This window comes from Candoia aspera, chromosome 1 (assembly GCF_035149785.1).
Source record: "Candoia aspera isolate rCanAsp1 chromosome 1, rCanAsp1.hap2, whole genome shotgun sequence".
Lineage (NCBI taxonomy): Eukaryota > Metazoa > Chordata > Lepidosauria > Squamata > Boidae > Candoia > Candoia aspera.
The window spans coordinates 216,092,213-216,118,295 of NC_086153.1; the positions used below are offsets into that span (position 1 = coordinate 216,092,213).

At 43.6% G+C, this 26,083-nt stretch overlaps 1 protein-coding gene across 1 annotated transcript; it reads left to right on the top strand.

The window, feature by feature from the left end:
* Positions 1-2,598: 2,598 nt before the first annotated feature.
* On the top strand, positions 2,599-26,077 carry MARCO (macrophage receptor with collagenous structure; the record flags this gene model as incomplete). The annotated part of the gene is made up of 13 exons (XM_063308438.1): positions 2,599-2,749; positions 3,797-3,841; positions 5,011-5,055; positions 5,563-5,625; positions 5,743-5,775; positions 7,495-7,548; positions 7,648-7,692; positions 15,698-15,805; positions 18,402-18,509; positions 21,760-21,804; positions 23,470-23,553; positions 25,189-25,242; positions 26,031-26,077. Coding segments are annotated over exons 1-13 (864 nt in total), but the record flags the coding sequence as incomplete, so codon positions are not given.
* Between the last annotated feature and the right edge of the window lie 6 nt (positions 26,078-26,083).

The following is a 26,083-nucleotide window of genomic DNA, read 5'->3' on the forward strand; positions in this document are numbered from 1 at the left end:
CATGACACTGTCTGCACCTTTTTGAAGTACAGGTCTTATGCTTTCCCAATCCCAACCTCACAATCTCAAGAAAAGACACATCTGCTGAACAGGTGCTGGGTTCATGCTCCCTGCACTCCCAAGTGTCTTTGGGAGATCAAATCTAAGCACTGCACAGCCTTACTAAACAGCATACTCCTATTCAAAGAGTGAGTTGGCAGATAAATCTTCCTTTCTTAGGAGGATTTCCTGGGTTCTGAACTGCAAGGTGACCCTCACCCCTCAGGTAGAAAAAAAGGGAGGGGGAGACATCTGGGACAGGATGGCAAGGAGAGTTGTAGTAAGGTATTGGAGAATATGGCTGTGTATCATAGAACATTGTCATCGCATCTTTGGCTAACCTGCTGTCTTGGGTACAGTGGAAGATTCCCTCAGCAGCATTGAAGTAACAGTTCAATGTATGTTGTGTGGAGGTCACAGCTGGTGAAGGCAGGTCATCATATTGTGTCCCTCAAGCAGCCAGATATTTAGGGTTGCCCTGCTTAGTTGATTGCTGTATTTCAGACCATGAACATTTTCTCCCTGTCTTTATTGATCTGGAAAAAATATAGAGTTACAAAAGTACAGAGAACCCACCCACCCTAAAAGTTCAAAGGATATGAGATTATTTTATAATCGGTACATGAAAAATAAAAACAGTGCCAAAGATGATTTCCCAGCATTCAATAAATGACCTTCAGACCTTTTGCTTCCCAAACTGTTTTCCAGATGCGTTTGTCTTCAGCCACACATGAGACAGATTAGTCATCCTGAGTATCCTCATAACAATCTGGGTAGACCTTTACAACACTTTTTATCTTGCCAGATGATAGTGACTTTAAAAACAACAACAATAGGAAATCATTCTGTAGTCCAGATTAAACTGCAGAAGTACTCTGGGGACAGGAGAAGCTAAAAGCTAAAAATACCACTTTATTCCAAGCATCCCCTGAGCCTTTAGCTGGTGACTTGTGACCAATTAGTGGGGTACACCTGGATAGAAAATGTGGTACCACTACTTTTCTTTTGATTTATTGATTGATTGATTATGTGCCATTAAGTCTTTTTCTACTCCTAGAGACCACATAAAAAGTTTTTCTCCATTTTTCTTTTAACCTTACATTAAAAAAGAGAGAGAGAACAAAAAGGAAGTGGGACATTAGTGCGTAGGAAAAAGATAGGGAGAAAGGAGATGGGAAAATCACACAGAAAAATGGATGATACATGCACAGAGAGAGAGAGAGAGAGAGGGAAGGAGACACAGAGAGAAAGACAGTAAATATGGGGATTGTAGGTTAAGGTTAAAGGTCCTCATGGGGCTGAAAAGGTTAAAAGCAGCAAATTGGATTTGGGGGATTGTAAATGTTCTTAGTTTCCTGGCTATGGATCAGTTCCATTCCACATCTGCATCACTTGATTTCTTAGGACTTAATGGTTCACAGCTGAGGCCAGGAATGTTTGTACTGGATGCCGCAGGTAGAAGAAGACACGGCCTTGTGGCCATTCTCATATCAGTGTTGGTACTATATGAAATAATCCAATGATGGGCATATGGCTGACAACAAATGTGCCTCCTATATGAGCATCTGCATACCTTTGAGGCTGGCAATGCTGGTGTATTGGGTAAACAAATCATTGGCCATGTTCTTGTAATCATCATCCTTCAGACATCACCCTACTTCTTTTCAATGTAGAGAACATATACTAGAATGTGAAACAAGCTTTTAGTGTTAGAGTTACATTGCATTTAAAGAAGGTTTCTTCTGGTGGGGCTGAACCAATCACAGGTACAGGTTGTCTTCTAACACTGCAGTGATTACTAGATTGGAAAATCTTCCAGGTCTATTCAGTTTCTTTGAAGAAACATTAGAGAACACGTATCCCAATGAATGTAGCCCCTGCCAGTGTCACATCCAAAGAGGATGGCATCATATGCAGTCCACAGTTAATGTTCTCTTGCTTTGACAATACCACTATTCCTATTTTTAAAGCAAACCTCAGATCAAATGATATTCTATAAAGCAATGTATTTCCTTCAAAGAACTAAAGCAAAGTAGTTAATAATGATGGGAATATTGAAAGGGCAAGGTGCTAATTGAATCTGAATTGTTCTTCATCTTTCATATCATAGAGAAGAGTCAGTAGGTTCCTGCTACAATAGTTGCTTTAGTGTGTTTTATGTGACATTAGTAATAGTGATAGATCAGTGAGTTGGCCAAGTATGGGGTTCAGGGATATACCCTGGTGATACTTTTCACAAAACGTGATTATTTCTACAACTTCAAGAGAACAGAGTATAACAGTTGCAGTAAATGGCTGTCAATTGTACATTTAAGACATTAGAGTATGGCTTCCTGACAAGACAGTAGGAGACTTGGTTTGTTAAAACAGGGAAGTTCGTCACCTAATTTTACTTTCTCCCAGGGCTATCAAGAGAAATGAAAATTAACTTAGAAAGTTATCACATCTGGTACTTTGGCTATTTAATTACTTTCTGTTCAACTTTTCTCAGTCTATAGGATGCACAGAATTATAAATAACATGAAAGAAGGCATTCATTCAATAGCAAGACTGGTGAATCATCCTGCCAATGCCACCATGGAGAATGAGAACTTTTTTGGAACCAGTGTTCAGACAGGGCAAGAAAACTGGATCCACAATTTAAAAGAAGAAATCCATGTAATCAAGCTGAGCAACCAACATCTACAATGGGAAATGGCCAACATTACAGGTACATCCTAGCTTCACTTCATCTGAATGCATTTTTTGTTTGTTTTGCCCATCATCCTACTGCATATCTTAAGTATTTTGAATGCTGTATACAAAGTGGAATGGATCTCTTTGTTCAAACATTTATACTTCAGGGGTCGTTTCTGCTCATGGTCTTTCCTTTGCTCCCTTGCAAGAGTTTATGGGCAAGAGCTTTGATATAAAAAGTTATATTTGCTCCATTAAGCCATTAAAGACAAATTCTGGGTAGACTTTTTTTTCCTGTGAAGCAAATGTATAGTTATCCTAATCTCAAAGGTTTCTGATCAAGAGCTTTCCAACACTCCAATTTAAGCTGAAGATGACCCAGAGAAGAAAAAAAGTATGTGTCCACTGTTGCTGATCATGTTGCACCTGTCTCTGTGTATATTATGATACTCTGTAGAGGAACGGAAAGGAAGGAAGGAAGGAAGGAAGGAAGGAAAGGTGGGAGGGATCCAACCTGGTGCTTTTATTTTGGTGTAGGTGCTGTGATGTTGTAATGTTTTGTGGGAAAGACCTTGAGAGATGGGGATGCCTAGGGAATGGTCAGATAAGAGACAGCATAGTCCACAACAGGATAGCGGGTGGGGCAAGAGGCTCAGAAGGGATCCTCCCTAGTTTCTTGGGCTGTAAAGGAGATGGTGGGAGATTTGTACTTTCAGACTTGCAAGGTTCTGTTAAAGTAGCTTTGCAATAAAGTAGAATTAGCTTATCTGGTCATGTAGTTTATACTTTGCATGGGAATGATACTGCTATTTCAAAGAGTGGAATTGAAATAAATGCAGTAAATGTTAGTACTATACTGTATCCAAGAAAAAAAAATGAGGAAAAGAAGGTCATAAACACTATGGGAATGTTGAAAAATTGTAAGACTCCAGGTATTGATAATGTAACCAAAGAAATGTTAAAATGGGGATGTGGTTTGCATCTGGAGTAGCTGTGTGGCTTGTTTAACAAGTATGTGAAAATTGATGGATTTTAGTTACAGACTTATGCTATTTCCAACAGATGTCAATATCTTTTTCAGACCAAATTAAAAGCAATAAGTCTCAAGGAATTCCAGGACCTCCTGGTGGGTAAATACAGTATGACCTACTAATCACTTTGTATTCTTTCATTTATTGCTCCAACCTAATTCCTGTAAAATATCTGAAGGTGGCTCAACAGTGACTGAAATTACATGATATTCCGCAAACAAGCAAATGCCATGCATATCTCAGTTCTAGCAAGCGATGTATGCAAGACCAGCTGGTCCAAACTTCTACAGCATTCATTCGAAGGATGCTTACTAAACTGTTCATGTATTTGTCTCATTCAACAGAGATGTGTGGGAATGTGTGCCTGCTGAGCACCACTGGTGGACTTTTATATCCACAAAAGTCAGCAAGAATCTGTACTTGCAAACTATTTGTAAAGGAAGCAGGAGAATCTTGGTTGACACGTTATCTCATTTGCAGTGCTAGGACATACATCTTATCTTGGTTGACACGTTATCTCATTTGCAGTGCTAGGACATACATGCAAGTTTTTAAAAAATGAAATGAGTTCTAAAATGTGTAGGTCAATGGAAATAATGGAAATGAAAATAATATATTTTTAAAAAGGCTAATTAAGAAAACTCAAGAAATCATATTAAGGAAATTCAGCTTCCAAAAATATCTCTATTAGGTAAAATGTATATTCTGGGAGAAATGTGCAAGAAAATGCATGTGAATTTCCATGCAGATTGAAAAAGAGAGAGAATAGCAGCTTGATGCAGGAATAGGCTGAAACAAACGTAAGGAATGAAAATATTAGATGCAGAAAGTAATCAGAAGTGACAGATTCATTTATCCCTGATGCAAATAGGCGGGGTTGGATAGCTGGAGTCTTGAATAGATGGATCCCATGATTACGCATACAAAGTCCAAGAGCGGACAATTTGTGTACAGGTAGGCTCTTCAGATATTCTGGCAAATGAATACACGGAGGAAGATCAGGGGCAATGACAATAAATTCCCTTCATCCTAAAACATATGTTCTCTGAATTTTACCTGTAATTTACCTCTCCAGCCATGAAAATACTGTACTTCTACAAATGAACTCATGTGCCAATTATATTAGCATATAGTTTTAGTTGGCCTTTTAGGCTGATTTCTGCTGCTGATTTATGAGTGTGTGTGTTTGTATGTGTGTGTTATATTTTAACAGCAACTTTGAAGAACATCATGAAAATAAAGATCTTCTTTTCCTCATATTCAGGTTCCAAAGGAGAAAGAGGAATTCCAGGAAGAAAAGGTGACCAAGGTAATAAAGACTATGTTTTCAATTTTGAATTTAGAGCACTGACCCCAGTTCAAATGTAACAACTTTAATTCATTAATAAGCTAAGTGCCTATATACTTCATGTTCCCCTTCCTTGGGTGTCTTCCTGAAAAGGGATAAAAATAAAATAATAAAATAAAATAAAATAAAAAATAGGATACGATGTCAGGAATGGTCATGTGGCTTAGTCCTGACCTAACAAAATGGCTTCCTAAGCTGAACTCATGATGCCTGAACTGCACCATGGATTGTCATTGCAAACTGCAAACATAATTAGGAAGTCAGATCTGACCTCTTGAAATTCATTAAAATAATGAAGATCTCTTTCAATGCTGGTGTGCAAACAGTGTTGAATGAAATGGCCACCAAAATAGGTGGCCAATATGTGATTTTTATTAAACTGGGTGATTCAAGACTTGAGCTTGAATCATTTATGGCAAGAATATAATATAACAACTGCAATAAACTCACATTTGGGGCATCTTTCAGGAGATAAAGGTGAAAAAGGAGACATTGGTTTAAGAGGAATCAAAGGAGAGCCAGGGACAAATGGTAAGCAATTAAAACCACAACCCCATCTTCAAGCAGAGGGCTGAGGGTGAGGTGGTGATATTACTGAAATTCTGATTTTTAAACCAAGTGGGTTCCCCCCACTTTTTTTTTTTTCAGGGACAGGATTTTCTGGACCAAAAGGAGAAACTGGTAATTCCCCAACTGCAGTCTGAGCCTGTATGCGGTGAAGTCAAGAGGAGTGTTATCCAATCCACATGAACCATTTAATTTCCTTTGGCTGTTCCTGAGCTTCCTCCTGAAAGACATCACGCTAGGTCTTGATGCTCAGGCCACAAGCCCACCTCAGGCACTCAAGCACTCTTACATCTTTGGTACTTTTTGCAGGAAGAGGATGCCTCATGAGAGAGTCAGGAAGAATATCTATGCTTTTATTAGACTACAAAGCAGGCATTGGGGGAGAGAATAAACACTATATTGGTCTTCTGGAGTGATGGGAAGAGATTAATGAACTATCATTGGAACCCGTTATTGCCTAATATAGACTACTATATACCAGTGTATGTGGTATTGTGCATTACAGCAAGTCCTCTTTGTCTTAGTATATGTGGTACTGTGCTGTAATGTGGTATGTGGTACTGTGTATGTGGTACTGTGCATTATAGCAAGTCCTCTGTGTGGGTAAGAGGGCCCACCATAGTAAAAGAATGAAGTAAATTCTGCTGTTTGTTCCAAAATCAAAGGAGGGTAGATGGAGCCACCCCTCAGACCTTGAAATAATAAGGAAGGAAAACTTCTTTGTCTCTTTTCCCAGGCTTTGGCCAAAGGTTTTTATATTTTCCACTGATGAATCTGAAAAGGAAACCTAACATCATATATCACTTCTAAACCAGAATTCAAAATCTCTCTTAAACTTTGCCCATCTATGGTTTATCTCAGATCACAAAACTGAGGTGGTTTGAAATTCTTCTCTCCCCACACTATCTGAAATGTATTTCTAATGTTTTTCCAGTAATGGCACATACTTCCAATCCCTCTGAAGACCATGGCATTTTCAGCTTGCTGATGTTCTATAGTGCTGACAGTGAGGACTAAACTCACACTATAAGTGAAGTCCAGGAATCATCTTCCTTTAAAAAAAAGGAAAAAGGCGAACGTTTGATGCATTTCTTATCTCTCTACTTTTCTACCACAATCCCACTCTCCAACTTTCTTCTCTGCAGTGTTCAGAATGCTTGCTTATGCATCTACATATCTTTACTGATATGCAGTCAGTCTATATGTGCCTATGCATACTAATTCTATACATCAGCCTCCCCAAAACTAATACTGTTCACATGTATTAGGACTACAATGCCCCAGCTAGCACATCACAGCTTTGCTGGCTAGGAGTTCTGGTGATTGGAGGCTCATCATACCTGCAGAGCACCCGCTTGGACTGTTAAATGAGTTTTCTTGTAAAGAAGCTCCATTTAGGCAATGGGCTTGACTTCCAGACACATGCAGTCTCAAATTCTTCTACATTCTATGACTTGCTCCTCAATAAATGTATGAGGATTCGAACCATGCAATGAAATGCTAAAAATGTTTACTCAGTAAATTACTCCAAGTTTACCCAATGCACCAAGCCAAAGGTGGTTTGTTTGGCTTTGGTCTAACCAATTAGGTAAATGCAGCCACTATGGTTGCTGAACCATGGTTTATACCATAGCACTTTACTGTATATGAGTGCAGTTAATTGTAGCAGATAACACAAAACATGACTAAGCAAAAGCATGGCTCATCACGATGCATAAAACGCAAACTATGTGTTTCTGCTAAAATGTAAATCCTACTGAGCTCAATGATACTTAATCCTTAGCATATACATATGATAGGATTGCATTTTAATGTATGCTGTTTATGTTTTAGGAGTTCCAGGAATAAGGGGATATCCTGGGCCCCCAGGAGAGAAAGGTGAAACAGGTAATAACATAATTGGATGCTGAAATTCAAGTAAAGTTTAATTTCCTTGCCAATTCTTGTTTTACATTTATTTTTCTCATCTCTATATTTTGGTTACAGGAGCCATGGGACCAAAAGGGACAAAAGGAGAACAAGGTGTAGCAGGTAGCCTATTTCAAGCTGGTGGCTTCCCTTAAAGTAATCCTCCCAGGAAACCCTTAAATATCACTTCTTTTGTGTAGGTCCTTGACAACTTCACTGGTTAGACCAGAGATGTCCAGTCCAGCATTTGTTCCAGTTGTGGACTGAAATTCAGAGATGTTCCAAAGCAAGACAGGAATCAGATGAGGGTGAAAGAGGAGCCTAGCTTTCATCTTGTAAAAAGGAGCACATTGTTAGTTATTTAATTTATTATAACTGTAATTTACAACCAGGAATTAGGATAGGGGCTTTCAGGGTCTTCTCACCTGGGGCCTGGGGGAAACATTGGTAAGTCTTGGTGTCAGGCTCTGCCTGCTACCCAGTAAACACACAGACACTAGTGTAGGCTTAAGTTCTGGTTTTATTTGAGTATAGGATGCATGCCCTTAGAAAAGCTGAGAGTGAGTGGAGCGCACCGGAACGGGATTTAAATAGCCCGCGCCAGTCAGCGCTCCACTCCTTCTTACTCCGGGTGCGCCCTGAGCCCCGTTGGTTCCGTTGCCGGTAGGTGAGGGGTCGTGGAGCCCCTCCTGTGTCTCGGGCGTTTCCTTGACTGTTTTCCCGGCCGGTGATGGTTCATTGCCGGGCGATCAGGTTCGTAATCTTTTTGACAGCTCGGGTGCACCTCGTGGTCTGGTCTTGTCAATTACCTTCTTTGCAACATTGTATCTCTCTCTTCCCTGCCTCCGGCTAGAGTCGATACTTTGTTGCCAGCACCTGTTGCTCTCTTTTGTTAGCTAGTTGCCTTTTCCCTTAATCCGCCTGGTACCCATTTCCCTGTATTGTTATGTGAGCCGTTGTGATGTCACAAGCATCGTAACGGTGATCATGACATACTGCCCCCCTTCGGGAAGGTTAAGCCACGGGTTTGGAGGGGTAGGCGGTGTGGAAGGTGCGGATCAGGTCGGGAGCCTGAACGTCACAGGCAGCGACCCACTCAGGGTGTGGAAAGTGTTTCCACTTTACGAGGTATTGGAGGGAGCCCCGCTGCTTGCAGGAGTCAAGCACCTCCTTTACTTCGAAGTGTTGCTGCCCGTCTATCATCACTGGGGGGGGGGGGGGCATGCATGGGTGCCACCGGGAGGGATCACTTGCCGGCTTGAGTAAGCTGCAGTGAAATACCGGGTGCAGTCTCTTTAGATTATGGGGCAGGTCCAAGCGCACCGTGACTGGGTTCACTATTTGTGTCACCTGGAATGGTCCAATAAACTTGGGGGCCAGCTTCTTCGACGGTTGCGGCGATTTTATGAATCTGGTGAATAGATAGACCATGTCCTCCACCTGAAATGTTGGTTGCTGGTGCCGGTGTTTGTCCGCTTGTGATTTGTATGCTGTTTGTGCCTCTTTAAGCGTGTCCTTGATGACCGGCCAGGAATCTGCGATTTTCTCACCCCAATCACAGGTGATCACTGTTGGGGACAGAGGCTGAGGTAGTTCAGGGATGGGGACGAACTCCCGACCTGACACCACCCCAAAGGGGGTTTTTCCGGTGCTTTGGTGTATCGCGTTGTTGTATGTGACCTCTGCAAACGGGAGGAGGTCTACCCAGTCATCTTGGTGATAGTTTATGTAGGAGTGGAGGAATTGCTCCAATGTGGCATTAAGGATCTCTGTGGATCCATCCATCTGGGGATGCCAGGAGGTTGACAGGGCTTGCTGGGTACCTATCAGTTTCAAAAAAGCCCGCCAAAACCTCGAGGTAAATTGTGTGCCCCTATCGGTCACCAAGCAGGAGGGGCATCTGTGTAGGTGGTACACGTGGACTAGGAACAGTTTCGCCAGCTGTTGGGTTGACGGGATCGAGGCGCAGGGGATGAAATGCGCTTGTTTTGAAAAGTAGTCTTTTATCACCCAAATGACCGTTTTCTTTTGGCTGGGCGGTAAGTCGACTATGAAGTCCATTGAGATTTCATCCCAAGGGCGGGAGGGTTCAGCTACGGGTTGCAGTAGCCTCTGGGGTTTGCCAGCCAGTCGCTTGGCCATAGCGCACACTGGGCAGGACGCCACATATGTCTTGACGTCCTTCCTCAGTGAGGGCCACCAAAACTGTCTCCGAGTCAGGTGTAGGGTTTTCAGGAACATGAAGTGACCAGCCTCTTTGCTGTCATGAGATCTGTTGAGGATCGCCTGCCATTGTGAGTTGGGTACATATAGCCTTCCCTCCACCCATGCGAGGTCCTGGTCCATGGTGACCTTGTTGGGGTTGCCAAGGAGCCAGGGGTCAGATTTCAATGCCGTTATGAAATCTGCCCGTAGCCCCCCTGGTATTAGAGGTTGCCTGTGTCTAGGGATGGGTTGCATCGTAGTTGTTTGTGAGGGGGGGCAGGCTGTCCCCGAGTGCAACCCCGGTGACCACTGCCATACCCAGCTGGGAATCAGAAAGCACCATCCCTACAATGTCGGAGATAGGCTCCGCATCCTGGGGTAGTCGGGAGAGTGCGTCTGCCAGGAAGTTCTTTTTGCCTGGTATGAACTTCAGCTGGAAGTTGAACTGGCTGAAGAACTGAGCCCATCGTATTTGCTTGGGACTGAGGCACCGGGGCGTACAGAGTGCCTCGAGGTTGCGGTGGTCTGTCCAGACCTCAAACGGGCAAGTTGTCCCTTCCAAAAGGTGACGCCAAGCCTCCAGTGCTGCTTTAACTGCAAACGCTTCCTTTTCCCATACGTGCCACCGCCTCTCTGTCTCCGAGAATTTCCTCGAGAGGTAGGTGCATGGCTTCAGGATTCCTTTGGAATTCTTTTGCAGCAGGATGGTGCCTATTGAGAAGTCAGAGGCGTCCACCTGCACCACAAAAGGTCGTTCGGGGTCCGAGTGAGCTAGGATTGGCTCCGCTGTGAACAGCACTTTTAGCCTGTCAAACGCAGTTTGACAGGCAGGAGTCCAATTAAGTACGGCCCCCAGGTTTTTTACCTTGCGCATCTCCCCAATGCCCTTGGTCTTGAGCAAATCTGTTAAGGGTAGGGCGATTTCCACGAACCCCCTCGCGAAGGACCTATAGAAATTCGCGAACCCGAGGAAGCTTTGAAGCTGGCTCCTGGTGCATGGGCGTTCACGGCTCAAAATGGCCTGGACATTCGCGGGGTCCATTTCTATGCCTTTGTCAGAGATTCTGTACCCTAGGTAGTCCAAGCGCGATTTGTGAAATTCGCACTTGGACAGCTTAGCGTAGAGTTTGGCTTTCCGTAGCTTAGTGAGGACTTGCCTCACCAACCTCTCGTGTTCCCTCTGCATCCTCGTGTAGATGAGGACATCATCCAGGTAAACCAGTACGCCCTTGAATAGGTATTCATGCAGTACCTCGTTGATGAGTTGCATGAAGACCCCCAGGGCCCCCGCAAGACTGAATGGCAGTACCTTGTATTGGAAGGAGCCCAAGGGGCAGTTGAATGCCGTTTTCCACTCATCCCCCTCCCTGATGCGGATTCTGTAATACGCCTCGTGGAGGTCGAGTTTGGAAAATACCCTTCCCTTTGACAGGTGTGCTAGCATGTCCTTTACAAGGGGTAGGGGGTATTTGTTGGATAGGGAAGCGGAATTTAATCCGCGGTAATCGGTGCATAGTCTCAGGGTGCCGTCCTTCTTTTCCCAAAATAGGACGGGTACTCCAACTGGCGAGTTTGCTGGTTCTATGAAGCCCCTGGAGAGGTTTTTATCCAAGAATTCCCGCAGCACCACTAATTCTCTCTGGGTCATGGGGTAGATCTTGGGCTTGGGTAATGGGACATCTGGGAGCAGTTCAATTGTGCAGTCCATCTTGCGGTGGGGGGGGTAATTGGTCCGCCTCCTCTTCTCCGAAGACATCTGCAAAGTCTGCCTATTGCTCCGGCAGTCCTTCGGGGGGGGGGGTCGTGGGTGTGGTCGACGACTTCTGCCCTCCCCACCGTCGGAGCAGATGGTTTGTCTGGTGTCGGTGCCTGGTAGACCCCATCTTTGAACTTGATGGAGCGTGTCCTCCAGTCTATGTGTGGGTTGTTGCGTGCTAGCCAGGGGATCCCCAGCACTATTATGGGTTTCCCTATCTGGGTCACCACAAAGTTTATTGATTCCTTGTGGGTGCCTGTTGTCAGGGTAACCATTCCGGTCCTCTGGGTGGCTGGTCTCCCCCCCACTGTAGAACCGTCTAGTTGATGGAACACCAGCGGTTTAGGGAGGGGGAAACAAGGCAGTTTTAGTGCGGCGACAATGTCCGGGTGGATCAGATTTCTGGAGCACCCAAAATCCACCATAGCTTCAGCTGCAATGGCTCTAGGGCCGTAAGAGAGTTCAATTGTCCCTGCCAGGATGGAGCAATCGTCACTCACCCTGGGGTTGTTGCGCCCCTTCTTCACCACCTGCCCAGTGGCGCTGCTTAGAGCAGGTGGGGAGCATTTTCCGCCGGCTGTTCTTGGGCGTCGATCACGTCCCCTGCGAGGTAGGCGTCCGCGTCCTCGTCTGGGGTTGCTAATGCTCCTGTCAGCCGTCTGGGGGGGTTGGATGGCTTGTGCGGCGTCTTCGGTGTGGGTCTGGGCGGGCGATCCGTTGTTCTGTTTGTGAAACAGTCCGCCACTCGGTGGCCCGTTTTCCCGCACCTGGTACACTGCCCACAGGCAAGCCTCCGTTGTTGGTCTGCGTGCCAGATTGGGCCTGACTGTGGGACTGGTCCTCTTGTGCTGGGCAGGATTTTGTCATCTGCGGTTGCAAGCAGGAATGTGCGCTGAGCATGCTCCACTTTTCCAGCTAGGCAAATCCACCCATGAAGGGAGGCTGGGTCATCCCTGTAGAGTGCCCATTGAAGCACCTCCCGGTTGAGGCCACGCTTGAACATGTCGATCAGGGTGGCCTCAGACCATTCCGTGATTTTGCCTGCGAGGACCTTGAACTCGAGGGCGTAGTCGGCCACCGGTTTTCTTCCCTGGCGTAGCGCTTGAAGTGTGCACTTGGCCCTTTCTTTCGCCAGGGGGTCCTCAAAGTAATGCTTCGACTTGGCGAGGAAGTCATGGAAATCGGCCAAGGCTGGGGCTCCGGACTCGGATATCTGCACGTACCAGTCTGCAGCCCTGTCTTGGAGCTTGGTGGCCACCGCCGAGATTTTAGCGGCTTCTGTGTTGAAGCAATGGCCGTATTGGGCCATGTAGTCCCTCGCATTTGTTAGAAAGAAGGACAGTTTTGTAGGGTTCCCGTCAAATTGTACGGGGAAGTCTTTGGCGAACCTCCCAATTTGCGGGTCCCCTACCTGTGGGTAGTGAGGGATGGCTCCCACTGGCCTGGGGCCGCGAATCCCTGCGACAGAGTCTCGTGCTTGGCCCCTTCCGCTCGGGGTTGTTGGTGGGGTGGGTATGTTGCCCCGATCCCCTCTTGCCCCCTGTGCCGCCTCAGTCTTGGAGCGCTCGCTGATGATTGTTGCTAGGGACTGGAGCATATGTTCCAGGTCTCGTACCTTGGCTTTCAGGGTCGTGTCCTCATCTGCCGATGTCGGGGACAGGAGCAGGTGCTCAAGATATTGTACCCTGGCTTCCAGGGCCGTGACCCTGTCTGGCATGCCCTGGTCATCCGACGTCGGTGCTGCCAGATGCTGTCCGGTACATAGTCTTGTGCCTTCCTGCTCGGGCGTTTGGGGGTAGCGGAGCCTCCAGGTGGAGTAGGGTGTTCCCGTCCAGGGTCCTGCTCCGCCGGCCCAAGCGAGGAGTTGCTGGTCCCGACTTCGTCTTCTGTCGGAGTTCTCCCATCTGGGTTGGAGCTCCAGGTCTGGAACTGGGGTGCGGTGTGGGCAGGGAGGGTGTCCATGTCCCCTTTCAGGTACGCTGCCTCCAGCCACTGTCGGGTCGCCTCTGCCTCTTGCGGGCCATCCTTCACGCCTCTGGTGTGAAGTGCTGGCTCCATCGCTGTCCCCGGTTCCGGTTTTCACCAGTTTGTCTCTCCCGCGGAAAAATTTTCATCTGGTGGAGCTTGGCGATTTTGGTTTGGTGACTCTCAGCTTTATGTCAGGCTCTGCCTGCTACCCAGTAAAAACACAGACGCTAGTGTAGGCTTAGGTTCTGGTTTTATTTGAGTATAGGATGCATGCCCTTAGAAAAGCTGAGAGTGAGTGGAGCACGCCGGAACGGGATTTAAATAGCCTGCGCCGGTCAGTGCTCCACCCCTTCTTACTCCGGGTGCGCCCCGAGCCCCGTTGGTTCTATTGCCGGTAGGTGAGGGGTCGTGGAGCCCCTCCTGTGCCTCGGGCGTTTTCTTGACTGTTTTCCTGGCCGGTGATGGTTCATTGCCGGGCGATCAGGTTCGTAATCTTTTGACAGCTCAGGCGCGCCTTGTGGTCTGGTCTTGTCAATTACCTTCTTTGCAACATTGTATCTCTCTCTGCCTCTGGCTAGAGTTGATACTTTGTTGCCAGCACCTGTTGCTCTCTTTTGTTAGCTAGTTGCCTTTTCCCTTAATCCGCCCGGTACCCATTTCCCTGTATTGTTATGTGAGCCGTTGCGATGTCACAAGCATCACAACGGTGATCATGACACTTGGGTACCATGCATAGGTACCATGTTCTACTCCAGTCTGTAGAACAAAACGTTTTGGACTGCCCTTCATCCCCAGATCTATTTCTAATCAGAGATGTCTCTGAACTTGGAAGTCCTTTTTAGTTTCCAAGGTTATGAGTTCCATCCTCCAAATGTCTAATCTGGCCTTTTCAGCCTTGGATCCCCACATGTCCTTGGACTATATCCTCAAACAATTCTGTTTATAGACCATGCCAAGGTGTGGAAAGGTTGCTCTGAATGCAGGTAACTTGAGCAACTCCATTTTTCCATTTTCCAGTGTTAAGGCTGAAATAAAACCAGCAAGGCCATTTTGAGGCAGTCCTCATCTAATGAAATTAAGACAATTTAGCCACATTATTATTATTATTATTATTATATTTGTATTGTGTATGTGTGTGTGGTTTTGCACCAGCTACAAAAGCTGAACAATTATCTCTTTTTCTTTCCCAGTATAGTCAGGATGTAACACATATTTCAAAGGAACAGACAGCTTGTTCTAATTCATGTTTGTATGACCATCACTGCAAAGAAACCCACTTTCCCAATTTACACCATTCAAATTTGGGGAGGGTGGGGTGATAAAGTTTCTGATGAGATTATATGACCAGTTGCCATAATTCTTCAAATTATTATATATTAGATTAGTTCCAAATTCATAACATGCTAACTGAGGGATGTGCAACTTGAGCAGCCCCAATTCCCCTTGAGGTACCCCTGGAATTCCTCAATTATAGTTAGAACTCATCAAGTCATGGTTTCCTGTCATTTTAGGCAAGAAAAATATGCAAAAAATGTAATGTAAAACCCAATGTTAAATTTAAGATAATTTTCAAAACAATGGAAAGAAGCCCAAATTCACTCCAAACATTAAAAAAATCAGTAAATCCAGGCCTGTCCAGGTGCATGACATGGCTCCATCCAATATGCATCATTGCCTTATCCACTGCAGCTTTCCATCCTCATGGAAAATGGTAAATGTGGCACCAAAAAGTTGTCTACTCCATTGTAGCCCAGGTTTACTTAATCATACTGCATTGAATTAACCCAGTTCCCTGGGTTTGTTCAGCACACTGGACCATAAACTAGCTGCAAGGGCTTAATTCAAATAACACACTGATCTGCAAACTACAGTCACATTTTTGCCTAGAGTATTGTATGAACCAGGCTCTTCTAGTTCCATACATCATACTAAGCCAAAATTAGGTTTGCTTTTGGTCTAAACACAGCCATTATGGTTTATTAAGCCATAATTTATGGCTTAGCATTTTGTGGAAAGCCAGGCACTATGACAACAAGCCAAAGCAGGTCATAATTTATCATAAAGAGTGAATCAGCCCCGAGACTACTACTGTAGCATAAATGGCAATAAGGTTACATCTCTTGTACTCAATGTTGAATACTTAGTACAATTGGCTCAATTACAGAGAATTATTAAATGTGCACATCTCTTTTATATCAGGTTTAACTGGACTAAATGGTGAAAAGGGTTCAAAAGGGGATCTTGGGCCTGCTGGACCACAAGGTGAACCTGGAATGAAAGGACAGATGGGAGAGAGGGGATTTCTCGGTAAGATGAGTTGTCAACAGCATTTATCATTTTGAAGTGAGAGAAATCTTTTCTTCCTAGTTATTCTTAGTGGAATGCAATCCTGCTGGTGCTGTGACAAGAGAAAGAGATGAATGATAAACTGGCCTGATTCTCTTTGCTATATCAGTTGTTTTGCATGGCTGGTACTTTCTGGTACAGAAAACAGAGGGTTGGGGCTGTGTAAATTGCAGTCTGGGGATGAAACAGAATCCGTGCATCAATGTAGCATGGCTGCCCACCAGAAACATGTGATACTGTTTTTGTTGCCTGAGCTTGGCCTCAGGAAACAGATTGTCAAGCTTAAGGCTACCAGATTTGGGTTGTAGAACTGGGGGATCGCTAGATGGCAGCCAAGAGCTGGGGTTTTCTTACATTTCTTTGCTGCCATCTGTCAACTTCTAGATGTTTGTAGCTGAAATCAGTAATACCTAATTACTGTACATTTTAATATCCTAATATTTTGTGACCATTTTATTATCTTTCTGTCTCTGATTACAACAGCAGTGCTTAAGGTAAGCTTTATCAGGGAAGAATAAACACTGTGTGATTCAGATACACATGTGCACTTTGCTGATTAGGGATACTGTGAAGTTGATTTCCCCTCTTGGTCTCCCCTTATCCCCTGTAAGCTAGAGTTTTGGCTAAATTAAACAGCAAAATTATAGAACATACAATTTATATTAAATTGGCCTTCACATATCTTGAGATGTGTACTTGAAACATAACTGACCTATTATTTGAGCACCAAACACATATTTAAACATTAGTTAACCTTTTTCTTAACTCCAACACCAGTCCAACTGTGATATTCAGAAGCCCAGGCATGATTGAGTTCATCCACTACAAGACTGTGGATGGATGCAGTCTTACTATCTGTGGAATTATCCAGCAGCAGGCTGAGGCTATGGCATTCAACCATCTGGCCCTCTGAATCCAGGAAGAGGCCAGTGGGACAGAAGTAGGGACCAGCAAGAAATTACTAGTCCTCCTATTCCTGGAAAGGTGCCGGTTCAGTTTCTCCTGCCTGACCTCCCTGTACTGGTCAGCATGGATATGCTCTCCCCAACACTACTACCCCCCTCAGGCTTCTGACCCTGCCTCCCACACACAATCCTGATTGGAGCTGCCATCTTCACAAACATTCTAAAATATACCGCCCAGTCCAGAATATTACTCCTGCTATTCTCACAGGTACATTCACCAGCAACTTTCTTATACCATCCAAACCCTGAAACTAAGGCCCCCACCCTCATCCCTAACTCTCACTAGGGCCCTTGGAAAGTGGGCCTCCCCACCCCCCATACTCTCAGTGTAAGATGGAATCTTCTTCCAATCCCTGCCTTGTATCCATGGAGCTAGAGCCTTACCTACAATCATCCTTCCCTTCCAGTCTGACAGCTGCAGCCACATCATGGTAGACCTGGAGCACCTGGTGCCTCTCAGCTGGCAGCAACCACTGACTGGTGGCGCCTCTTAAGCCCCACTAGTGGCCCTATCTATTGTCATCTAGTTTAGCAGTGTCTCCCCTCTGACCTTCATTATCTTGCTGTACTGATTCTGGCAGAGCTTGCTCATTACCATCACGGCTCCAATCTTCCTTTATAAACAACATCCAGCGCTCTCCATGGTCTTTGGCTCTTACCCACTCCCAATGACCTGTTTCCAATAGTGGTCACCATGCTGGCAGCTCATCCCCAGTAGCCCTAGTAATGCAGGGCTTCACACCACTCTTTTCACTGTCCAGTGCTAAACTGTCCATTCTCTGTTTGTCCACCAGAGTGGATCCTCTGTCTCCATTTTGCTCCCAAACTTGCAATTTCATTTCCTTTTTCCTTTTTGTCTTTGATGGCAAACCTTTTGGGCTTGGCAGGACCTGCCATCCATCCCCATTTAATTCCACACTTTCCAACTACCTTAAAACTCCCCCCAACACATTGTATTTATTTTATTTAGCTTATTTATAAGCCCCCCCCCCACTTGCCAAGTGACTTATTCCCCTATTCCACACTGTGATCACTCCTTCATCCCAACCCAACCAAGCTAAAACCAAAAATCAACTCCCTCTAGAGTTCCCAGCAGTGAACCTGGTAGTATCTTCAAAAAAAGTTGCAAATTAGGTGTGTTGTCATTGTTAAAGCCTGATGTTAAAAAACACTTCTGTGGCATAAATTAGCACCATCTTTGTCAATACAGTGCCTTCTAAATGGGTAGATGGGCTTCATTTCTCATAATTCTCCAGCTAGTTGGTCATTCTAGTTGTGAGTTGTGGAGGTTACATTCTAAATCATGTAGAGACACCAGATTGAGAAAAGTTGTCTTAATTCATCATTCACATGACAAATGATCCCAAGTGCCTGTTGACCCAGAAACAAAACATACAGCTTCATCATTAGTAAAAAGAGTTAATTGACTGGCAATGTGATTGTCCTCAGTGTAGCAGATATGAAGCACATTAGTAGTAGTAGTAGTAGTAGTAGTACTGTTATGATGCTGCTGCAACTAAAAACAAATCAGGAACTATACAAATGAGAAAACTTCTGCCTTCAGGCTTAATGTGTTCTAACCTGCTAAACAGGCTCACCAGGACCAAAAGGAGAAGTTGGTGAAAGAGGAGTCATGGGCCCAAGAGGACTTACTGGTGCTCCAGGACAGAAGGGAGAGAAGGGAGAACACGGTCAGCAAGGTGGGTGAAAGCAACCAAGCGCTATCTTCCCTCTGTGTACCATATTTAGATCACGGGACAATAGTCAAGTCTTCCATGAACTTTCAACCTTTATGTGACATTTACTATTTTCAAAAGTAAATAGTGGGAACATATGATGAACTAGTATAACTCAAGATTCATCCAGCAACTACTCCTCAGGCAACAAACAAACCATAGTCAGCATATTTTGGCAGCTCCCTTTCTTTCTTTCATTCTTTCTTTCTTTCTTTCTTTCTTTCTTTCTTTCTTTCTTTCTTTCTTTCTTACTTACTTACTTACTTACTTACTTACTTACTTACTTACTTACTCACTTACTGGCATTTATTTATTTATTTATTTTTATGTTTCGAATTTCATCACGGCCCATCTCACTCAAAGACCAACTCTGGGCAGTTTACAGTAAAATCTTAGCAATCTTTACACTGCCTGACTAGTTGGCACTTCCTGCTTTCTTTATTAATGGCGGGGGGAAGGGGGCAAGGGAAATCAGAAAACATGGTGGTCTAACTGAGAAGAGGGTTACCACACATGGAGTGGGGGAAAGCCTACATTTCACATTTTACCTGCCATGGGGGGTGAAATAGAACTGGGAACAGTGGAGGTCTTGTGGCAGTTTGAGATCATTCATTCCGCTTGTCCCTGTGTCTTGGGACTCAAAGGGGAGTTTAGCCATAGAGTAATAGACACCACAGCCAGGTGAACAACATAGGACTATAGGTGAGATCAGTAAAATTACTACAAGCCATGGTTATATAGGCTATGGCTTCCCTTGAAGAGTATCCAGAAGCTACAGCTGGTGCAAAATGCGGCCGTGCAAGCAGTCTCAGGAACCCCAAGGAGGGCACATATAACACCTTTGCTGCGGGAGCTGCATTGGGTGCCAGTTTGCTTCCAGGTCCAATTCAAGGTGTTGGTTATCACCTTTAAAGCCCTACATGGCATGGGACTGGGTTACCTGAAGGACCGCCTCACCCCCATTACATTGACCCGTCCCACCTGGTCAGGCAGAGAGGGCATGTTATGGACCCTGTCCATGAGGGATTGCCAATTGGCAGGGTCCAGAAGGAGGGCCTTCTCTGCCATGGCACCCGCCCTCTGGAACAAGCTTCCCCCTGGGGTAAGGCAGGCCCCCTCTCCTGGCCTTTCAGAAGGGAGTAAAAACATGATTATGCCACCTGGCCTGGGATGGGAGGGGCAACAGCTATTCATGGGGGTGGTTGACCTCATGGGGGTGCTAGAATAATATCTTATTTCCCATCTTGAATTTTATATTTTACAGTATATTTTATATTCTATATTTGTATTTGTATTTATATGCTTTTATATTTATTTTTATTCTGTGTAAGCCACCCAGAGTCATTGTGCACGAGGTGGGCAGCAGAGAAATTTAATAAATATAAATAAACAAACAAACAAACCCATTGATTTATAACCTGGGTCCCTACTTCACATTAGACTTAAGCATACTGTGGCTTAGGGTATCATGAGAGTCAGTTCTATGCCTTGCTTCTGAAAGGCTAAGAAAAAAAGCCAGGCAGATATTCTAACTGTGATGGAAGTGGTCTAAACAAGCTTGTTCTGCTCCATGAATTCATTCCTCAGAATGCTGTCAATATGTATTCAAACTGTTATCCTACTGATCTCTAGGGGCAATAGGAGTAGAGATAGCAAGCAATGGACTCTTTGTTCTTCTGATTGTCCCTACTATGCTTTTCCCTGATAGAAGACTGATGCTCTTGAACTGTTCCCTCTAGCTTACTATCTATAGGAAGAAAAGACTACTTTCTTCTTCTCGTTTCCACCACTATGACATTAGAAAGCTCAGAGATGCAAGTTTATCTTTGGTGCCCTAGATATCAGTTGGAAGCCACAATGATGTCACTTGTGCCAAATGGCATACTGTACATTACATATTTTTGTTATTTGTGTGATGGCCTCATGAGATATGTAATATTACACCCCTTGCCCATGATTGGATCAAGTAACTTTCTTAATACTCTCATTCTTTGAGGCCTTAAGCCATAATGGTTTTGGTTCCACTCACATATATATGAAGCCCAAGTGAATGAACTGGAGAATTCCAAGCAGGTTTACCTCAAAATTTAACAAATGTTTTTATCCTGCTTTAGAATGGTGGCATCAAAATGATTGCTTTCAGAGACTTAATTACTTCTGTCAGGTGATGGGCACTGGGCAGGTTCTACTATCTCTCCCTGCAGCCCACACATCCCCTCAAAATCTGATCCTGAGGGTGGGTGGATGGGTGGATGGAAGGAAGCAATTATTATTGAGTGCCTTCAAGTCAGTGTGGACTCATAGTGACAGCCTGGACAAGTCCCTGCAGTTTTCTTGGCAGGGTTTTTTTTGAAGTGGTTTGTCCTTGCCTGCTTCCTAGGGCTGAGAGAGAGTGACTAGCCCAAGATCACCCAGCTGGCTTTGTGCCTAAGCCAGGAATAGAAGTCACAGTCTCTTGGTTTCTAGCCCAGTGCCTTAACCACTACACCAAACTGGCTGTGTGTGATGGATGGAATACCACTTACATAGTGCTCAACTTTACCCATCTCTGCTCCTTAGGACAGCCTTCCCCAACCTGGGTGCTCACCAGAGGTGTAGATTTCTCCAGACCACCCTCAGCCATTGCTGAGGATTGAGTCAACAGAAATGTAGCACACCTAGGTTGGGGAAATCTCCCCTAAGTGGGCATTTTTCTTTCTTTCTAGATATGTATGTATGTATACAGTATATGTATAGAATATACTTAACATTGGTATAACTTATACAAATGTCATCTGCTGTCCTTTGGTTTCTGCTTTATTACCAGTGTTTCTCAACTCTGGCAACTTTAAGATGTGTGGACTTCAACTCGCAGAATTTCCCAGCCAGCCTTATAAACACTGCTTATGACTTTTCAATAATTGATTTTTTATTGTTTTTTCCCCACCAATCCCCATGATGACTTTAATTTTTTTTTTCATTAGTCTTCCACTCAAGGTATCCATGCTACATTTGACATTCTAGTACTATAATCCACTTGGTAGTTTTTCCCATCCCTAAAAATATCCTTGCAACCTCTCTTTCATGCATAAGCTTCAAAGGTGTATTCTCCTATTTTCTGTATAATGTATCATTTCATATGTCATGTTCATTACACAACATGAACCTCTTTTCACTTAAGGAAAGACACTCAGGCAAGCATCCATAGACAAGGAAATATTATTTTTTCTTTCAGGTCCGCAGGGTCCTCAAGGTTTTTCTGGACGACAAGGAGATAAAGGTAAATGATGTTGTGTCAATGCAATTGAAATGCCCTTCTTATCACCTATAGCCTGACACATACATTCTCCAACACTATAAACCTACATATATATTTACCAGAAGTCAATCTCCTTATACTCAATAGGATTTACTCCTACATATATGTGTTTAGGAGCACAATTCTCTGAACCACTTCCTGGGAGTAAGTTTTGCTGAACTTAACAGAGCTTATTTTTGAGTGAAAATCCCTGGGATTGCACTGCATAGAGAAGCATGCTTACTAGGCAGTAAGGCATGCAGAGGTCAATAGGACTTACATCTGAGAAAATAACAATAAAATGAGAGCTCCTGAGAAATTTTACTAGAAATAATTTGACTCCTGAGAACATAACATAAACAAATCTGAAATTGTTAGATGTAATTACCCTAAAAAAAGAAGTATACTACTGCTTGCCTATTGGCACCAGACTGGATATTTTAAAAGTGTATTTGCAGGCAAGTGGTTTCCCTCCCCTACACTGATCAGTTCTTTTTGCCTGATGAACAATTTTCAATTTATCAAGGGGTTTTTGCCTTCCACCTAGTCAATGAACTGGGTTTCTCTCTAATGGTAAAAATGAATTTTGAATCTCTGTGGCCTTATCCATTCTAATGTCATGATTGCCGTTGTGATGTTTGTGACATTGCAACGGCTCGCATGACAATACAGGGATATGGGTCCTGAGCTGATAAGGCAAGGGCAATAGAAAAACACAAAAAGAAGTAAGGGGTTTAAGGAAACTATGTAACGACCGAGTCCGGCAGCCCAGGAAGCAACAATAAAAGGAAACTGACATGAAATTGAATAACAACCGAACAGGCGAGGTTCGGAAGGGCGCGCCCGGGCTTTCGAGGAATTAGAAGCCTGATCGCCCGGCAATGGATCATCACCGCACAGGAAGGCGATCGAGGCGATGCCCGGGGCGCAGGGGGCTGGACGACCTCTCACCTGGCAAGGACGAACTGTTGGGACTCGTGGGGCGCACCTGGGGTAAGGTGGGGTGGAGCGCTGACCGGCGCGGGCTATTTAAATCCCGTTCCGGCGCGCTCCCCTCACTCTCAGCTTTCTAAGGGCATGCATCCTATTCCCAAATAAAACCAGAACCTAAGTCTACTCTAGCGTCTGTGTTTTTATTGGGTCTCAGGCAGAGCCTGACATCTAAAAACTGTTCTACATTATAGATTTGCAGGCAAAATCTGTTCTTACTGACATCAGCAAGACACAACTCATAGTGATGTGAATCAGCAAAAGATGAGGCAGAATATGGTGGCCATTCTCTACAGTTCCTTTTAATGTAAAGCTGCTTACAACAGGAGATGCCCTCAAGATGCAAATCTACAGAGCAAAACGATCTACTGCAGCCTACCATAACACAGTAGCCTATTTATCTCTTGAACTACAATTTCCAGAAGCCCCAGTTTACATCACTAATGTTGGCATGGTCTTTAGCCACAGTGGTTGTGAATTCTAGGAGTTGTAGCTCAGAATATTTGGAGAGCACAAGGCCAGGAAAGCTATTCTATTATCTGAAGTAATCTTTTCCTACCAAGTTAAAAGGATGATTCTTTGCACACCTTCCTTTGTCCACAATATACAACTATTCCTTCACATTTGGTCTATCACACCCTTTCACTTGCTTAACAGGGGTTGCTGGAGACTTGGGTCCACCAGGAGTTCAGGGTCCAAAGGGCGAACAAGGGGAGAAAGGAGCAGCAAGTAAGCTTCCAGGTATGCAAATAGCATGTTTGTCGGTTTGTTTTGTAATAATTTTCTTGAAGTTTTTAATAAACATAGTAAAAACAAATACAAACTAAACTAAAACATTAAAGAAAAGTAAGAAAGAAGTTTAAGAAGTACAAGAGAAAGCAAGAAAAAAGAAAAAGGGAAAAGAAACAAAGACAATAATAAAGAAGTGGCTTCCAACCTTCATCACGTGAGCACAAGCTAACCAAATAACTCTTCACCCTCTTTTAAAACTACAAACAAAAAACTCTTCTTAAAATAACCTAACTCATATCTATATGCAGTCCAGAAATCTTCATCTTCTCAGTCCTGGTTCAGCACAAAGTCTATGAGAAGCTACCAGAAATATCAAACAGATAATTTATCCCTGATCAAGTAGTCCAGCTTTATACTCCTCCTTTTTGCACTTCACAATCTTGGCCTTAATTCATTCCAGTGGTGTTGCAGGATCTGATCTTTTATCAATCTTTGGCATTCCAAAAGGTTCTTCAGATCCTTTACCAACCTACTTTGTAAATCCAGTAAAGAGGCACCATCCTGGATTTCTGGTCGCAACTGCTCCTTGTCCAAGTCCTTTTCTTGATTTGTCTTTTGTATTTCGATTTTAGTAATCTGGGTTTTATTATATTCCATACTTACAAGTTCTATTATATCTGTGTCAGGTATAAGTTGCTTTTTAAAATCTTCCTTAGCATCTTCTAAAGGTTTAAACATTGGAATCTGTATGCTTTCTAAGATATTAGCTATTAATATCTCAGTCCATTTTTCAAAGAAATCTTTATCTCAAAAATTATACCAGAATTGGCATTTTAAAACCTTAGTTTAAATGTTGATAGATGCACTCCCCCCCCCCTTTTTTTTTTTCTTTCTGTCTGGTTCTTTAGTCCCCTTTAGTGTCCATTTGCAACATTCAAAGAACCTCAATTCCTAATATGGACTTAGTTCCATTTCAGTCATTTCCCACGGGTACATTATTTAATTATGTACTTGTTTTTCAAATCTTACAGCAAAAGTACAAATGTTCCAAATTCCTCTGGTGTCCTAGTCTGTTTATAACTTTCTTAAATCAAAATCTTCCCCCTTTTTCGGCTTTTTGCCAGTTATATATTGTTTTTAGGCTCTTAAGTCTCTATTTTTTAAAATTCCTTGTATTGAAGAAAGAAGGTAAAACTCATCAGGGGTCAAATTAAACTCAGCATTTTGACGGTCTCTAATATCCATGAGATAGTTAAATAGATCATTTTCGAAGGTGGTTAGAAAGTAAGGGTAGCTGGCTTAGTGTCCACCACCGCTGAGAGCAAGATGTTGTCTCCCTTGTCTCCTGGCACTTAATCCCATGGGGCACTGCTGTTCTACTATCCCCTCATGAGGAGCTGCCATTCAGAGCATTCGTGGGTGATCTCCCATCCTCTCCTTCTCCGGAGAGGTTCCAAAAGACTGCTCTACTTGCCGGTCCCTCATTCTTCACCATGGTCGTCATCTCCACTGTTCGCAGAGACATCTTCAGTCAGCCATGACGCACCTGGAAGCTGAAAGAGCCACAAGTCTCTTCTTTTTTAGTCTGCTGACACATTAATTTCCAAGGAGTTTCTAACCTGTACTTCCTCTTTCTTCTTTCAGGCCAACCAGGACAGAAAGGTGATCAAGGGCAAAAGGGTAGCAAAGGAGATAGAGGTAAATTGGAAAAACCAGTATCAATATTTTGCACATACATATAATCAAATGCGTGTGATCTTTATGTTTTGCTTTGGCAGAATATGGATTTATAATATTTTAATTATTTATAGGCAAGTATTGCTAAAAAGCATTCATGACAGATGCCCTGCTCTCAACCCACTCTCCATAAATTCCTTTTTATTGAAGCTACTGGCTTACCCCATATGCCTTGTTTGGTAGACCTTTAATGAAAAGCCATTGCAAAGGTTCTCCAGTGCTGGTTCTCCAATTTTGCTGTTAGACACTTGGGGAAAAATTCACCTATTGTGGCAGTAGCAATGCTGTTAGAAGAGAATGTCAAGCAAAAATCCTTTCTAAAAAGCCCAAGACCCTTTCAGGGGGTCCATGAAGTTAAATAAATAAATATTTTAAAATTTATCAGTTTTAATTTCTGATACAGTAAATATTGATATATATAATCCACACAAACCAAAGCTCTTAGGGCTCCTCAATCATTTTTTACAATTTAATTTTTTTTTTTTTAAAAAAAGGTCCCCAGAACAAAATGTTTGAGAACCACTGGTCTATGAGAACTCTTGCAAGCGTTATGACTTGAGAATTGTGACACACAAGTAGGACAGATAATCTCCTTCTGATCCATGTTAGGTATATATGTATTTATTTTGTTCATTTATAACTCCATTCTGTCCTGTTTTTGCATTCATTTATGAATCTTCTTTTAAAAAAACACTAGTTATCTAGATGTTTCATCAAACACTTGTTTCTTTTTTATTATCTTAAACCAGGACCACCAGGAACACAAGGTCCTAAAGGTGAAAGGGGCATCTCAGGTAAATTT